This window comes from Phocoena phocoena, chromosome 2, assembly GCF_963924675.1.
Source record: "Phocoena phocoena chromosome 2, mPhoPho1.1, whole genome shotgun sequence".
NCBI lineage: Eukaryota > Metazoa > Chordata > Mammalia > Artiodactyla > Phocoenidae > Phocoena > Phocoena phocoena.
In genome coordinates, this window is record NC_089220.1 from 43414258 (window position 1) to 43432844 (window position 18587).

Consider the following 18587-nt stretch of genomic DNA (forward strand, 5'->3'; position numbering starts at 1 on the left):
TTTGTCACCCACAAAAAACCTCTCTTTAACTTTATTTCAGAGTTAAACCATTTACTTAAATGGGTAAAATGTGTGGCTCACAATAACTGCATCATAATTGTTGGCTTCATCTGTCTCCCACCCCTACAAACACAGAGGCATATACTCATCTTCTCCTGCTTCTCAATTACATGCTTCTCTTACAGTTTTGTTTTAGCCTGTCAGGCCTTAGAATTGAATATATAGCCTAATCAAGTTTAATTTTTTCACAAAGATCAGTATGGCCTATCATACTTTGTGATCCACTGTGACTTTGATATCAATTTTGTATAGATCTTTAAATTATTAGCTTCTTCATCTGTCTTTGGCATCTCTTTTGCCAGCCACTCTCCTGTCTCTTCAAACTAATCACATAAGATCTCTCAGCATTAATTTTCCATGTTGTGCATTCCCCCTGGATACTTATGATTTGAAAAAAGTTCTAGTGTATGGTAGTGTATGATATTTTAGTTTTTGAATTTGCAGAGGTTGAATGCTAGGCACATTGCTGGGTCCTTTTTATGGCTTCTATTTTATTTTTCTAGTTTTAAAATAACTCATTTGTATATGCTTATTTTATAGTTGTTTTTCTTTAAGTAACAATAGTGGAATGTCATATGAGGAAATCCCAGCTGAGGGGAAAATAGACAAATATCAAGTGAATTTAAAATGCCAGTGAATATGAGTAGGGACAGTAACCCAGTTGTTGGGGCTTTCTGGGTTATTAATGCCTCATACAGAATTCCTCCCTTTAAAAGGGAATTGGTGGGACTTCCCTGGTAGTCCAGTGGTTAAGACTTCGCAGGGGGTGCAGGTTTGATCCCTGGTTGGAGCTAAAGATCCCACATGGCTCTGGGCCAAAAAACCAAAACATAGAAGCAATATTATAGCAAGTTCAATAAAGACTTTAAAAAAAAATGGTCCACATCAAAAAATAAATTTAAAAATTTAAAAAACGGGGTGGGGGAATTGGTTGTTCAATGTGAATTTCCTCAGTGAGAACCAGAGACCTCATCTGGATTGCCCAAATTCAGTTTTGTTACATGGCATGCTTCCTACTATCAGTACTCTCTCACCTCTGGCTTTGTCTTTCCCTCCCCTCCCTCCCTCCCCCCGCTTCCTTTCTTTTTTTTCTGACAACATTTAGTATAGAGGGTTCCTATGTACCCCCAAAACCAGTTTCCCCTTTTATTAACATCTTAAATTACTATGGTACATTTGTCACAAATAATGAACCTCATCATTGGTTTTTATCTTTCAGATTTTCAGAAGTTAAATCCAAAATTGCAAGTAAGTGGGGTTCTATTTATTTAACTGTTTTGGATAGGTAATCAAGCTACTTGTATAAAAAAAAGAAAATAGTAAAAGAAGAGAGTGGGAAGAATGTCATCCTCCCACCCCATCCCTGAGTTTGATTCCTCTTCCTTGAAACAACTGTTATAAATTTCTTGAGTATTCTTCCAGAATATTCTATGGATGTACAAGCATAAGACATAGATCATGTATATAATGTGTAGAATTTAGTTCTGCTGTCCGCATTTATTTTAAAATAATTGGTGGCATGCTATACAAATAGCTTCCATACCTTGTGTTCTTGGCATACTATACAAATAGCTTCCATACCTTGTGTTTTTAATTTAACAATGTATCTTGGGGATTGTTTTTGTATTCATACATACAGACCTAATGTAGGTTCTCTTTTTTTAAAGCTAGCTCGTGACCATTTCAGTACCTATTTAACTTCTTACATGATAGCTTGATTCTTGATCTTTGGATTGTATTTTAAGCAGATCATTCTGAATTTCTTGAAAAGCTGCTATATTTACAGGCTTCCCTGGTAGTCTAAGTCACTGTTTTGAGAAGTCATTGAAGTTCAGAGACCACCTGTTTTCCCAAAAGTGTACCGTAATAGCCTCAAGAATGTAGTGAATCAAATACCACATGTTGTCTTAAGGTGTACCTTGGTATTGAATCTGCCATTGTTTGTAGTAAAGGCATCTGAACTCTAGTAAAGTGTTTTATAATTCTGCTCACCCTTTCCATAAATTCAGGTTTAAGATTTTTCCTGTCTCTTGCTATCACAAATGACATCCAGAAGGCTTTTCCCAGGCAGCTGCTTTTTTTTTTTTTAACATCTTTATTGGAGTATAATTGCTTTACAATGGTGTGTTAAGTTTCTGCTTTATAACAAAGTGAATCAGCTATTCATATACACATATCCCCATATCTCTTCCCTATTGCGTCTCCTTCCCACCCTCCCTATCCCACCCCTCTAGGTGGTCACAGAGGACTGAGCTTATCTCCCTGTGCTATGCAGCTGCTTCCCACTAGCTATCTGTTTTACATTTGGTACTGTATATATGTCAGTGTTACTCTCTCACTTCATCCCAGCTTAACCTTGCCCCTCCCCATGTCCTCAAGTCCACTCTCTATGCCTGTGTCTTTATTCCTGCCCTGCCCCTAGGTTCATCACAACCTTTTTTTTTTTTTTTCAGATTCCACAGATACGTGTTAGCATACAGTATTTGTTTTTCTCTTTCAGACTTAATTCACTCTGTATGACCGACTCTAGGTCCATCCACCTCACTACAAACAACTCAATTTCGTTTCTTTTTATGGCTGAGTAATATTCCATTGTATATATGTGCCACATCTTTATCAACTCATCTCTTGATGGACACTTGGGTTGCTTCCATGTCCTGGCTATTGTAAAGAGAGCTGCAACGAACACTGTAGTACATGACTCTTTGAATTATGGTTTTCTCAGGGTATATGCCCAGTAGTAGGATTGCTGGGTAGTATGGTAGTTCTATTTTTAGTTTTTTAAGGAACCTCCATACTGTTCTCCATAGTGGCTGTATCAATTCACATTCCCACCAGCAGTGCAAGAGGGTTCCCTTTTCTCCACACCCTCTCCAGCATTTATTGTTTCTAGACGTTTTGATGATGGCCATTCTGACTGGTGTGAGGTGATACCTCATGGTAGTTTTGATTTGCATTTCTCTAATAATTAGTGATGTTGAGCATCCTTTCATGTGTTTGTTGGCAATCTGTATATCTTCTTTGGAGAAATGTCTATTTAGGTCTTCTACCCATTTTTGGATTGGGTTGTTTGTTTTTTTGATATTGAGCTGCATGAGCTGCTTGTAAATTTTGAAGATGAATCCTTTGTCAGTTGCTTCATTTGCAATATTTTCTCCCATTCTGAGGGTTGTCTTTTCATCTTGTTCATGGTTTCCTTTGCTGTGCAAAAGCTTTTAAGTTTCATTAGGTCCCATTTGTTTATTTTTGTTTTTATTTCCATTTCTCTAGGAGGTGGGTCAAAAAGGATCTTGCTGTGATTTATGTCATAGAGTGTTCTGCCTATGTTTTCCTCTAAGAGTTTTATAGTGTCTGGCCTTACATTTAGGTGTTTAGTCCAGTTTGAGTTTATTTTTGTGTATGGTGTTAGGGAGAGATCTAATCTCATACTTTTACATGTAGCTGTCCAGTTTTCCCAGTACCACTTATTGAAGAGGCTGTCTTTTCTCCACTGTATATTCTTGTCTCCTTTATCAAAAATAAGGTGACCATATGTGCGTGGGTTTATCTCTGGGTTTTCTATCCTGTTCCATTGATCTATATTTCTGTTTTTGTGCCAGTACCGTACTGCCTTGATTACTGTAGCTTTGTAGCATAGTCTGAAGCCTGGGAGCCTGATTCCTCCAGCTCTGTTTTTCTTTCTCAAGATTGCTTTTGCTATTTGGGGTCTTTTGTGTTTCCATGCAAATTGTGAAATTTTTTGTTCTAGTTCTGTGAAAAATGCCATTGGTAGTTTGATAGGGATTGCATTGAATCTGTAGATTGCTTTGGGTAGTATAGTCATTTTCACATTGTTGATTCTTCCAATCCAAGAACATGGTATATCTCTCCAGCTGTTTGTATCATCTTTAATTTCTTTCATCAGTGTCTTATAGTTTTCTGCATACAGGTCTTTTGTCTCCCTAGGTAGGTTTATTCCTAGGTATTTTATTCTTTTTGTTGCATTGGTAAATGAGGATGTTTCCTTAATTTCTCTTTTAGATTTTTCATCATTAGTGTATAGGAATGCCACAGATTTCTGTGCATTACTTTTGTATCCTGCTACTTTATGAAATTCATTGATTAGCTCTAGTAGTTTTCTGGTAACATCTTTAGGATTCTCTATGTATAGTATCATGTCATCTGCAAACAGTGACAGCTTTACTTCTTCTTTTCTGTTTTGGAATCCTTTTATTTCTTTTTCTTCTCTGATTGCTCTGGCTAAAACTTGCAAAACTATGTTGAATAATAGTGGTGGGTGTGGGCAACCTTGTCTTGTTCCTGTTCTTAGAGGAAATGGTTTCAGTTTTTCACCATTGAGAACGATATTGCCAGCCAGCTGCTTTTTTACATAGCAGTGATAAATGGCAGTCACACTGTAGGAGCTCACCTGTTTTACTAGTTGGGAAGATTTTTTGGTTTTGAAAATACATATTTATATACCACAGTATATTATCGGGTTTTGATCCACTACCTATAATCTCATGTAGTTTTTGCAATTCTTTTAAAAGAAAGCTAGATTCCTAGTCATTATATTTATAAAGAAACCATATACTCATATATAATTTGGATACTTTGTCTCATTGTAGCTGAATGACTTTCTATTTTTAGGTAAATACCATGACTTAGAATGCCAACTGATACAGGAGTTTACTGGTGCTCAAAGAAGAGGTGAAATCTCCAGAATGAGAGAAGTAGCAGCTGTTTTACTCCATTTTAAGGTAAATAGTAAAAGTTTAAAATGCAGATTAGTCTTAAAGAGTACAGAGGTTATATGAATTCTGTATATTATAGTCTCTGTTTTTCCCCAGTTGTATGAGTCAGTGATAATTTTCATTATTTGGAATAATTTGAATGTACGTTTGTATCTTTCTCCAGAAATGATATTAAATTTTAGGTAGTTAATATTATTTAAATAAGGATCTTATATTCAATAATATTAATATTTTATCACTGAATTTTTATGTAGTTTGACATAGAAAATCATATTGTCTGCCTTCTGCATATTTAATGTATTTTTTTTTTCAGTCAAACATTTTTTTTTTTTGCGGTACACGGGCCTCTCACTGTTGTGGCCTCTCCCTTTGCGGAGCACAGGCTCCAGACTCGCAGGCTCAACGGCCATGGCTCATGGGCCCAGCCGCTCCGTGGCATGTGGGATCTTCCTGGACCGGGGCACGAACCCGTATCCCCTGCCTCGGCAGGCGGACTCATAACCACTGCGCCACCAGGGAAGGCCCTCAGTCAAACATTTGATGAAATAATTCAAAAGCAAGAAAGATTGACCTTAAGTTTGGAACATAGGAACCAGAGAGTAGCTATTACCGTTGGCCATTTATTGAGGCATAGACATAGCTTTATTACATATAATACCTCTTTTATTGACATTGTTGTTATTATTGTTATAATTGAACCAAAAGAGTGATATGTATTTCTTTCTTCTTCCTAGGGTTACTCCCATTGTGTTGATGTTTATATAAAGCAGTGCCAGGAGGTAACATAACAGTACACTTTATTGTATTTTATTTCATGCTAATTTGTGTTTTTAAAAAGCATTTTAAAATTATATATTCAATGTAAAATTCCTCTGCTGTTTAGGGTGCTTACTTGAGAAATGATATATTTGAAGACGCAGCAATACTCTGTCAACGGGTGAACAAACAAGTTGGAGATATCTTTAGTAATCCAGAAACAGTACTGGCTAAACTTATTCAAAATGTATTTGAAATCAAACTACAGGTAATTTTAAACAATGACTAAGTACTTAAGGCAATATGTGATTTTTTTCCTCTATGTTTTAAAAGTTTTTAAAATTTAGTTTGTATAATATCCTTAGGCATAGTAATCCACTTATTAAGTGTAGGAGAAAGGAATGACAGTGTCATGCTTTAAAAAAAAAAATGTTTTGTTGTTTACTAAGAAAAAAGGTGCTAATCACTCAGTGTCATCAGAGGATGTGTTTGAAATTACATATGTATCAGGTTGTGTGGTAGGTTAGCCTCAGTTTTAATTTTTATTGGTTTCTTACCTTAACCAATAGATGGCATTTTTGAAATTGAACAAGAATTACAAGCTCAATCTGTAGAATTTTTTATAATATGGTACTAAGATTAAAAGAAAACACAGGAATTTCATTTACAACCTTGACTTCTATAGCTCTGTACTTTAAGGCAACATTTCCTAAACTATGTTTACCAATGGATTGAGCAACATTAAATAAGTGTTGTCTTTACAACACAATTCAGGACTTTTAATAGCCTTTAAAGATACTAGTATGTATTGTGATTCTCTAGAAGTGGAGATGTAATGTACAGCATTTCCCAATTTTACAGTAGTGTCTCAAAGGACACTAGTGTTACTTAGACTACAGTTTGGGAAAAGCTGCTTTAAGGAATTGACCATATTGATATAGCTTCAGGTTTTGTTTTTTGGGATTTTTTTTTTTCCCCAATGTACTTCATGAGGCAGGATAGGCAGATTTCAAAAGACAAGGTATTTGAGATTCTTAATGCTTATTCCCAACACTGATAAGATGTATGAGTAAATACGAGAAGCAGTAAAAATTCAAAACCTATTTTTTTTTATATTGGTCTCTTTTCTATGCATTGCCTTTCAGTTCAAGAATGTGGAGTAATTCTAGAGAAAAAAAAATTGACTGTATAATTTAATATTTACTTAATTGACAGAATGTTGACTTTTTGTTTTAGAGCTTTGTGAAAGACCAGTTAGAAGAATGTAGGAAGTCCGATGCAGAGCAGTATCTCAAAAGTCTCTACGATTTATATACAAGGTATATTTTTAATTATTAGAAAATAGTAATATCTCACAGTTTCTTTTTTTCAAATAGAAAATGGGGAAGTATTCAGGTATTTTTGAATAACAGTTTGTCAGATAGCAATATACCTTTTAGCATTAAATACTTGGCTGTATAGACTAGTATTGTACAAGAGCAGCATTCTTAGCATGTTAACTTAAGGAATTGGATATTATGCTTTATATTAATGTACTTTAATGAAATATAAAAACCTTGTTTAAGACTTGAGAATTTTGTTTCTGATTTTAATTGTAAGCTAGTTCATTATTCTTTAATTCTTTTCTTTAAGAACTAGTATTATTACATTTATCTGCAGTTAAAACTTCAAAAGTTGAGAAAGGGAGTGACAGACTCTCTTTTAAATTTATTTATTTTATTTTTATTTATTTTTGGCTGTGTTGGGTCTTTGTTGCTGTGTGCAGGCTTTCTCTAGTTGTGGCGAACGGGGGCTGTTCTTTGTTGTGGTGCCCGGGCTTCTCGTTGCAGTGGCTTCTCTTGTTGTGGAGCACAGGCTCTAGAGCGCAGGCTCAGTAGTTGTGGTGCATGGGCTTATTTGCTTTGCGGCATGTGGGATCTTTCCGGACCAGGCCTCAAACGCGTGTCCCCTGCATTAGCAGGCGGATTCTTAACCACTGCACCACCAGGGAAGCCCCCAGAGTGACAAACTCTTATATGACAATTTCAGACTTAAGCCTGATGTGAAAATTTGTCTTGTGCTTTTGTAAATGGCAGTGTTATACTTTGTAGAAGCTTCATGTGGAGTTTTTTTTCCAACTCTATTGCTTTTCTTTATTGTCATCGCTTTGAGAAGAGGGTTTTCAAAAGTACCTATAATCAGGAAGTCCATCTCAGCAACAGCACTATTGTGAGCCTAACTTCAACAGTGAGAAACAGAAAATTAGAGGAAAGTCCAGGGACAAAGACTAAAGAGAATGAACAGCGCATAGACTTCTCAGTATTTTGACTTGGGTACCATGTCATGAATGGCATACTTGAAGCCATTCTGCCACTGTTGCCATTTCTAGTCTGGTTGGTTGCCTTAGTTTCCTCTCCTGAGTCATCTCTAGGAGTTTATGGTAGTTTTCAAAACCATGATGTTGTTTGTAATATTCATTCTACTTAATATATATAACCCTATACAGTCGCTGTCTGCATCCTGAGTAACTTCCCAGGGTTTAAGAAATGGTGGTGTAACATAAGTTATTAAAAAGTCACGTTATAAAAATATGTATTTCTTAAATATTTTTACTATACCTACAATATACATTAATCTTTTTTCTCCCTTTTGCATGAAAAGAACCACAAGTCTTTCCAGCAAGTTGATGGAGTTTAACTTAGGTACTGATAAACAGACTTTCTTGTCTAAGCTTATCAAGTCCATTTTCATTTCCTATTTGGAGAACTATATTGAAGTGGAGACTGGATATTTGAAAAGCAGAAGTGCTATGATCCTACAGCGCTATTATGATTCAAAAAACCATCAAAAGAGATCGATTGGCACAGGAGGGTAAGTGTTTTTGTTAAATGTTATAGTTAAAACTAAAGATATTAAAAGCTATTATATTTGGACAAACTTGTGAAATATTGATAGTCATTAGAATTTTCTGTGAAGAATTTTTTTAATTCAGTTTGTTTACACCATTCATCAAATCCTGTCCTTCAAGCCACATGTTGAAATGTTCCTACATAACATTATTAAAATGTAAAGCAGAATACTAGTACCATAAAGAGTTCGTCCCTCGTGCCCTTCCTGCCTGCCTGCCTTCCTTCCTTTTTTTAGACTGAGTAGATTATTCCAGGTTATTGACTAGGAAGCACATTGTTTTATTGCTGCCATTGCAGGTGTGGTTAAAAAAAATGCAGATATTTCACAATTTTGTACCCTGAGCTTTTTCATGACTTGGGCAAAAAATTATTTAATACATTAAAACGTGAATGTACTTACCTACTAGAATAAAATTAAATGATTTGCTGTAAGAATTGGTGGCAACTCAGTTATCTAGATCTCAACTATCTGGAATCGAGTTGATTTTTGGATGAATCAGAATGACCTCTGTGGAGCCATATAATCAGAGTTGACAGTTCACATAATGCACACCCAAATCATTTTCTTGTTTCCCAGTTTGTCATATATTAAATAATGATCATGGAGAGATTATAATTAGGAATAAGAAGTGACATCTCAAAGGCAGTAGTAAGTAAAAGAGAAAACCTAAAAAACAATCATAATGTTTTGAAAAATTAGTTCACAGTCTGGAGCTATATATTCTAGGACCAAAAAATAAAGTAATTTTCTAAAGATACTATCATGTAATAAATGTTCTTAATGACCCTCAGTCATTGAGAAAAGCTAAATTATGTTTAATGATAATGAAGAAATGTACAATATGTTTAAAGGGTTAATATGTTTAAAAATCTTTAAAATTTTAAAGTTTGTTTTAAGCAGGACCATTTAGTTTTCTGGAATATTAACTTATTTGGAAAAGTCCACTTCCTAAGGAAACCAGACAAGGAGTTTTGGGCTACTGAGTCAGAATTGTAGAGTTGAAAGAGACTTTAGAGATAATAACTCCAAATCTACTCATTTTTCAGACGAACGTCTTCTGTTTAGAGATTAATGCTTGCTTCACTTTACAGAACTACTTACTGAAATTAGAAGTTTTAGGTTTCCTGGCTATTGGTCTATTTTTCTTTCTTCTTTCTTTTTCTTAGTTCATGTATACTAAGTTTGAGAGTATTTGAAATTGAAATCTATGTATAGTAGTGTTCTTTTTTCATTTGTTGGTATTATGCACTAGTATTCAAGATTTGAAAGAGAGAATTAGACAGCGTACCAACTTACCACTGGGGCCAAGTATCGATACTCATGGAGAGACTTTCCTATCCCAAGAAGTGGTGGTTAATCTTTTACAAGAAACCAAGCAAGCCTTTGAAAGATGTCATAGGGTAAGAGTAATTATAAATTTATTTTATTTGTATATAGTTGTGTATTTTAATTTGTCTCTGGTTAGGAACAATTGTTTATTGTAATAAAAAAATAGGATTTTTGCTTGGGGAACAGAATTATTTTTAAGTTATTTAGAAGTATATTTTAACGTAATTTTAAAGTTGAGCGTGTCACATTTTCTTTAGTGAGATATTAAATCAAGATATGAAAGGGAAAGTTAGACCTATCTTATAGAGAAATAGAGCATTAGGGAGAGAAGGATGTTTAAGAACACAGATATCAAAGGAAAGGAAAAGTTGACTCCATTAAAATTTAGAATTTCTGGGCTTCCCTGGTGGCGCAGTGGTTGAGAGTCCACCTGCTGATGCAGGGGACACGGGTTCGTGCCCCAGTCCGGGAAGATCCCACATGCCGCGGAGCGGCTGGGCCCGTGAGCCATGGCTGCTGAGCCTGCGCATCCAGAGCCTGTGCTCCGCAATGGAAGAGGCCACAACAGCGAGAGGCCCACTTACCACAAAAAAAAAAAAAAAAAAAAAAAATTAGAATTTTTTCCACAAACATACTTTAACGAAGTAACAGATAAGTCACAGCCTCTGAGAAGGTATTTGCAACCAATATGACTAGCAGAAGATTTTTTTTTTTTTAATGTTGAGCCTTCTTTTAATTTATTTATTTTTATTTTTGGCTGTGTTGGGTCTTCGTTTCTGTGCGAGGGCCTACTCTAGTTGTGGCAAGCGGGGGCCACTCTTCATCGCTGTGTGCAGGCCTCTCACTGTCGTGGCCTCTCTTGTTGCGGAGCACAGGCTCCAGACGCGCAGGCTAAGTAGTTGTGGCTCACGGGCCTAGTTGCTCTGCGGCATGTAGGATTCTCCCAGACCAGGGCACGAACCCGTGTACCCTGCATTAGCAGGCAGATTCTCAACCACTGCACCACCAGGGAAGCCCACTAGCAGAAGATTTATAAAACAAATATTAGTGGTTAATAATTGTATACCACATACTATGTTCCAGGCACTATTCCAAGCAGTTTAGGTATGTTATTAACTCATTTAATCATTGTAACATTTCTGTGAGGTTATTATTCCTGTTTTACAGAGGAAGAAACTGAGGTACATACTTCTTAAGTATGAAGTTGAGGCAGTCTTAATTTTTTATTTGTATTGATGTATATTGTCTATATACTTATATTGATAGATAGTAAATCAATGCGTATTATACATATAAATATAAATCAATAGAAAAGTCAAAGGCTACACATAAATACAGAAAATATAAATTATCAATAAGATATTCAGTCTCACTAGTGGGGAAATGAAACTTAAACAGGGAAAATACTGTCATTCTTGATAGGTTGGCAAAAATTAAGAAGTCTGTTGATACTAAGTATTGGTAAGGGTGTGGAGCAATAGAAGTTCTCATACACTGCCAATGGAAGTAAAAATTGGTATACTTTGGAGAGTAATTTGTTAATTCCTTAGAGAAATTTGTAGGTGCACATGACATGTCTAACATCATAAGCTATGTTGTTTGTCGTGGTGAAAAATTAGAAACAAAGTGTGCTGTAAAGAGGATTGATTGTTCATATACTAGAAAACTATATACCAATTTAAATGACTAAACTAGAGTTACATGTATCATCAGCATGAATAAATCTCAAAAATGCAATGTTTAGTGAAAAGAGCAAAATGGGGAAAAGATATATTCAGTATACCACAACATAAAATTTTAAAAAGTAAAACAATACATTATTCAGGAGCATACATAAGCATGGGTGTGATAAACAACTTCAGAGTAGTGGTTGCCTTGGGAGGAATACCCAAGGGACGTTATCTATATGTATAATGTCGGACAACTCCTGCCCCCGCAAAAGGAAGAAAATCTGAAGTACATTTGGAGAAATGTTAAGATATGACACATCTGGGTAGGTGATGGGTATATTTGGTACAGTAATATCTGTACTTTTCTGAATACTGGAAATATATTAAAATGTTTCTAAAGCATCAGATCATCAAACATGAAGCTGTTAACATATTTATTTGAATCACAGCAACTAGGTCTAAATCATGACCTTCTGTCTGGAAAGTCATGAGATTGAAAATCAGTTTAATTCATTGCAGTCTGATCCAACAAACATTATTTTGTGTTTACTTTGTACCATCTGCCATGTTAGGCATTGAGGTTATAAATACAAGACATTTACATTACTTTTGAATAGTGTGGAGAAAAGAGGTAGACATATAAAGAATTAGTGCAAGGTAGGTAAACACTGCTGGGACCAAAGAGGAAACAACCAGCTCTGCCTGGTTAAGGAATTGAGAAAGAGTATCAGGAAAGATTTTAAAACGGAGGAGACATTTGAGGTCTGGATCTTGAAGGCTAAATAGGATATCTTCAAGAGGATGATTCTGGCAGGCTGTTTCAGGAATAGAGAAAATTACGTACACAAAGACATACAGATATCAATCACGCAGTATGAAATGCTTGAACTAAAAAAGGATATGGGGAGAGTAATAAGTCAGAAGGTTGAAAATGTAGACAAAAACTGTTTGTATGCCATACTTAGAAATTTGGACTTGACCTTGTTAGGTGATGATGGAAACTTTAAAGGATATTAAAAAGAGCAGTGTAATGAGCAGATTGGTGTTTTTTTCCTTTCTTTTTAAAAAACTTAGTAACTTTGAGATATAATTGACATTCAATAAGCTGCATGTATTTGAACTGTACAATTTGATAACTTTGGTAAATTATGTGTACATTTGTGAAACTGTAACGCAGTCAAGATAATGAACAGATCCATCACCTCCAAAAGTTTCCTTCTGCCCTTTTAAAATCTCCCTTTCGCCTCTATTTCTGTCCTTGGGCAACTGCTGATCTGCTTCACTGTAGATTAGTTTTCAAAAAGAAGGGGATGCTTCAGTACTGAGGCTTGAAAGCTAAATAGGATTTTTCAAGAAATTGATTAATTTTCTAGAATTTTTAATAAATGGGGTTGTCGTATATTATAGTGTATACATGTGTTTCTGGATTCTTTAACTCAGCATAAATATTTTGAAATTCATTCATGTTGTGTGTATTAATTAGTATGTTCTTCTATTGCTGAGTAGTATTTTATTTAATGAATATGCCACAATTTGTTTATCCATTTACCTATTGATGGCAGTTTAGATTGGCTCCAGTGTTTGACTATTACAAATGAAGTTGCTGTGAATATTCATGCATATGTCTTTATGCAGACATATGCTTTCATTTCTCCTGAGTAGCTATATGATGTGATACGGTAATTCTTTTTACGAAACTGCCAAACTGTTTTTCAAAGTTGTTTCGTTTGACATTCTTACCAGCAGTATATGAGAGTTGCATTTGTTCCACATGATTTCCAACATTTGGTATGATCAGTCTTTATTTTAGAGTCTAATAAGGTATGTAATGATACCTTACTATGGTTTTAGTTGGCATTTTCCTAATGACTAAATATGAGCATCTTTTCTTGCATTTATTTGCCATTCATGTATATTATTTGGTGTATTTTGCGTGCGTTTTTTAAAATTGGGTTGTCTGTTATTTTTTGACAGTTGTATATCTGGTTAAAATTCATTTATTCAATATATGATTTACAAATGTTTTCTTTCAGTCTGTGACTTGTCTTTTTCATATCTAAAGAGTATTTCAAAGAATAGAAGTTATTAATTTTGATGATATCCAATTTAACACTTTTCTGTTATAGGAGGTTTTTTTGGTATCATATTTAAGGAATCTTTGCTTAACCTAAGGTCACAAAGATTTCCTCTTATATTTTCTTTCTTTTATTTCCTTAAGTTTTCTTTCTTTTTAAAAAAATACATATTTTAAAATTTTTTCAACAGTTTTGAAGGGTTACTTTCCATTTACAGTTATTAGAAAATATTGGCTATATTCCCCACATTGTCAATACCTTGAGCCTATCTTACCCCCAATGGTTTCTGCCTGCCACTCCCCAACCCTTACATTGCCCCCTGCCCCCCTGCTCTGTAACCATTAGTTTGTTCTCTGCATCTGTGTCTGCTTCTTTTTTGTTGTATCATTAGTCCGTTGCATTTTTTTAGATTCCACATATAAGTGATATCATACAGTATTTGTCTTTTTCTGTATGACTTATTTCACTTAGCATAATGCCCTCCGAGTCCATCCATGTTGCTGCAAATGGCAAAATTTCATTTTTTTTAATGGCTGAGTAGTATTCCCTTGTATATATATACCACATCTTCTTTATCCATTTATCTGCTGATGGACACGTAGGTTGCTTCTGTATCTTGGCAGTTGTAAATAATGCTGCTCTGACTATTGGGGTGCATATATCTTTTGGAATTAGTGTTTTTGGTATTTTTGGATATATACCCAGGTATGGAATTGCTGGGTCATATGGTAGTTCTATTTTCAGTTTTTTGAGGGACCTCCATACTGTTTTTCATAGTGGCTGTGCCAGTAGGAATGTTTACATTCCTACTAACATTGTACAGGGTTCTTTTTCTTCACATCCTTGCCAACATTTGTTTGTAGACTTGATAGCCATTCTGTATGAGGTGTGACATGGTATCTCATTGTGGTTTTGATTTGCATTTCTCTGATGATCAGTGATGTTGAGCATCTTTTCATCTGCCTGTTGGCCATCTGTTTGTCTCCTTTGGAAAAATGTCTGTTCAGATTCTCTGCCCATTTTTTAATCAGGTTTTTTTTTTTGGATATTGAGTTGTATGAGTTTTTTATATATTTTGGATATTAACCCCTTATCTTGCATATCATTTGCAAATATCTTTTCCCATTCAATATGTTGCCTTTTTGTTTTGTTGATGGTTTCCTTCATTGTGCAAAAGCTTTTTAAGTTTGATTGTGTCCCATTTGTTTATTTTTGCTTTTGTTTCCCTTTCCTGAGGAGACAGATCCAAAAAAATATCGCTAAGACCTATGTACTGCCTATGTTTTCTTCTGGAAGTTTAATACTACACTGTTTTGATCACTGTAACTATAAATCTTGAATCAGGTAGTGTGAGTCCTCTAACATTACCATAGAAAGCATTTTCATATAAGTCTGATAATCAATTTTTCATTTTCTGGGGAAAAGAAAGTTTGGGATTTTGACTGGAATTGCTTTGAATCTATAGTTCTGTTTGTGGAGAATTGACGTCTTAGCAATATTGAGTTCTCAAATACAGTTGATTTTTATATGTTGATTTTGTACCTGCAACCTGACTAAACTCACTTATTCTAATAGCATTTTTTGTAGATTCCACAGAATTTTCTGTATAGAATATCATGTTTTCTGCCAATAAAATCAGTTTTACTTATTCCTTTCAATATAGATGCCTGTTGTTTTGTCTCTTGCCTTATTGCCCTGGTGAGAACCTCCAATACAATGCTGACTATAAGTGGCGAGAGCATACACCTTGCATTATTCTTTTTGTTTGTTTGTTTGTTTTTTAATCTTTTTTTAAAACATCTTTATTGGAGTATAATTGCTTTACACTGGTGTGTTAGTTTCTGCCGTATAACAAAGTGAATCAGCTATACGTATACATATATCCACATATCCCCTCCCTCTTGCTTCTCCCTCCCACCCTCCCTATACCCTGCATTATTCTTGTCTTTATCATTAATATGATGCTAACTGTAGGTTTTTCTTTAAAAAATTTTTTTTATTGATGTATAGGTTTTTAAAATTAATTTATTTATTTATTTTTGGTTGTGTTGGGTCTTCGTTGCTGTGCACGGGCTTTCTCTAGTTGTGGCGAGCAGGGGCTACTCTTCGTTGAGGTGCACAGCCTTCTCATTGTGGTGGCTTCTCTTGTTGCGGAGCATGGGCTCTAGGCGCGCGGGCTTCAGTAGTTGTGGCTCGAGGGCTCTAGAGCCCAGGCTTGGTAGTTGTGGTGCGTGGGCTTAGTTGCTCCGTGGCATGTGGGATCTTCCCAGACCAGGGCTTGAACCCTGTCCCCTGCACTGGCAGGCAGATTCTTGACCACTGCACCACCATGGAAGCCCCTATTGACATATAGTTGATTTACAATATCATGTAACTTTCAGGTGTACAGCACAGCGATATGTATACACATATATGTATACATATAAATATGTAACCTTATAGGTTATTACATAATATTGAATATAGTTCCCTGTGCTATACAGTAGGTCCTTGTTGGTTATCTGTTGTTTTTTTTGTGTGTGAGGTATGCGGGCCTCTCACTGTTGTGGCCTCTCCCATTGCGGAGCACAGGCTCCGGACACGCAGGCTCAGCGGCCATGGCTCACGGGCCTAGCCGCTCCACAGCATGTGGGATCTTCCCGAACCAGGGCACGAACCTGTGTCCCATGCATCGACAGACGGACTCTCAACCACTGCGCCACCAGGGAAGCCCAGGTTATCTGTTTTATACATAGTAGTGTGTATATGTTAATCCCAGCCTCCTAATTTATCCCTCTTGCATCCCGCTTTCCCCTTCAGTAACCATAAGCTTGTTTTCTGTGTCTGTGAGTCTCTTTCTGTTTTGAAAATAAGTTCATTTGTGTCGTTTCTTTTTCTTTTAGATTCCACATATAAGGTATATCATATGAGATTTGTCTTTCTCTGTCTGGCTTACTTCACTTACTATGATAGTCTCTAGATTCATACATGTTGCAAATGGCATTATTTCCTTCTTTTTTATGGCTAAGTAGTATTCCATTATATATATATATATATATATATATATAAATTTATACACACACCACATCTTTATCCATTTATCTGTCAATGGACATTTAGGCTGTTTCCATGTCTTGCTATTGTAAATAGTGCTGCTATGTACATAGGGGTGCATATAACTTTTTGAATTATAGTTTTATCTGGATATATGCCCAATAGTGGGATTGCTGGATCATATGGTAATTCTATTTTTAGTTTTTTAAGGAACCTCCATACTGTTCTCCACAGTGGCTGCAATTTACATTTACCAATTTACATTCCCACCAACAGTGTAGGAGGGTTTCCTTTTCTCCATACCCTCTCCAGCATTTATTATGTATAGACTTTTTGATGATGGCCATTCTGACTGGTGTGAGGTGGTTCCTCATTGTAGTTTTGATTTGCCTTTCTCTAATAATTAATGATGTCGAGCATCTTTTCATGTGCCTCTTGGCCATCTGTATGTCTTCTTTGGAGAAATGTCTATTTAGGTCATCTGCCCATGTTTTGATTAGGTTGTTGGTTTTTTTGTTATTGAGCTGCATGAGCTGTTTGTATATTTTGGAAATTAATCCCTTGTTAGTTGCATCATTTGTAAATGTTTTCTCCCATTCTGTAGGTTGTCTTTTAGTTTTATTTATGGTTTCCTTTGCTGTGCAAAATCTTTTAAGTTTAATTAGGTCCCATTTGTTTTTCATAGATGCTGTTTATCAGATTGATGAAATTCTTTTATTCCTAGTTTCTGGGTGTTTTTATAAGGATTAGATGTTAGACTTTGTCAAATGCTTTTTTTGTTGTTCTGTTAATGTGGTTGGATTACATTGATTTCCAAATGTTAACTTTGCATTCCTTTGATAAACCCCATTGGTCACCATGTATTATCCTATTTATGTATGGTTGGATTAGGTTTGCTAAACTTTTGTTAAGAATTTTTGTGTTTGCCTTCAAGAGGGATATTGATGTATACATATTTTTTTCTTGTAATGTCTTTGTGTAGTTTTGGTATCAGGGTAATGTTTGCCTCGTAGAATAAGTTGGAAAGTGTTCCTTCCTCTTCAATATTCTGGAAGAGTTTATGTAAAATTGGTGTTATATTTTCCTTAAATATTTGGTAGAACTCACCAGTGAAGTCATTTGGGCCTGCAGTTTTTAACTTTGTGAGGGTTTTAAACTACAAATTAACTTCTCTAGTAGATATGGAGCTATTTTAGTTACCTGTTTCTTTTTAAGTGAGCTTTGGTAGTTTGTGTCTTTTAAGATTTGTATATTTCACACAAATTGTTGAATTTATTGGGATTAAGATGTTCATGGTATTGCCTTATTATCTTTTTTTTATGGTCAATTGATCTTGTGTGTGTGTGTGTGTGATTTTTAATTGAAGTATAATTTGTTTATAGTGTTAAGTTTCTGGTGTATAGCAAAGTGATTCAGTTATATATACATAATATATATAATATATATATTCTTTTTCAATATAGGTTATTACAAGATATTGAATATAGTTCCCTCTGCTTTACAGTAGGACCTTGTTGTTTATTTTATATATAGTAGCTTATTTTCTTTTTAATGTTTGTAGAATCTTTAGCGATGTCTCTTATTCATTTTTGATGATTGGTATTTTTTTGTGTGTGATCATTCTGGCTGGAGGTTTATCAGTTTTATTGGTTTCCCCAGAGAATCAGCTTTTGGTATCATTGACTTTTCTGTTTTCTGTTTTGTATTTCATTGATTTCCACTCTTTATTACGTCTTTTCCTTCTGCTTACTTGGGTTTCATTTCCCCTTCTTTTTCTAGTTTTTTAAGGTGGAGGTGAGACATTGATTAGAGACCTTTCTTATTTTCTAATATAGGCATTTAGTCTTATAAATTTCCCTTTAAGGTACTGCTTTAGCTGCATACCACAAATTTTAATTTGTTGTATTTATTTTCATTCAGTTCAAAATACTTTTAAATTTCCCTTTTGATTTCTTTTGGCCCAAGAGTGGCTTAGAAGTGTGTTATTTCATTTCCAGATATTAGGGGATTTTTTAGATGTCTTTCTGTTGTTGATTTAAATT

General features: G+C 35.1%; 1 protein-coding gene across 1 annotated transcript in view; it reads left to right on the forward strand.

The window, feature by feature from the left end:
* Positions 1-18587, forward strand: part of EXOC5 (exocyst complex component 5) — a 49171-nt gene that overhangs the window by 20505 nt on the left and 10079 nt on the right. Inside the window, exons 6-12 of the mRNA XM_065871608.1 lie at positions 1280-1308; positions 4690-4799; positions 5528-5572; positions 5677-5817; positions 6786-6868; positions 8190-8399; positions 9691-9838. Coding sequence (XP_065727680.1) covers positions 1280-1308; positions 4690-4799; positions 5528-5572; positions 5677-5817; positions 6786-6868; positions 8190-8399; positions 9691-9838 — 766 coding nt within the window. The remainder of the gene's footprint in view (positions 1-1279; positions 1309-4689; positions 4800-5527; positions 5573-5676; positions 5818-6785; positions 6869-8189; positions 8400-9690; positions 9839-18587) is intronic.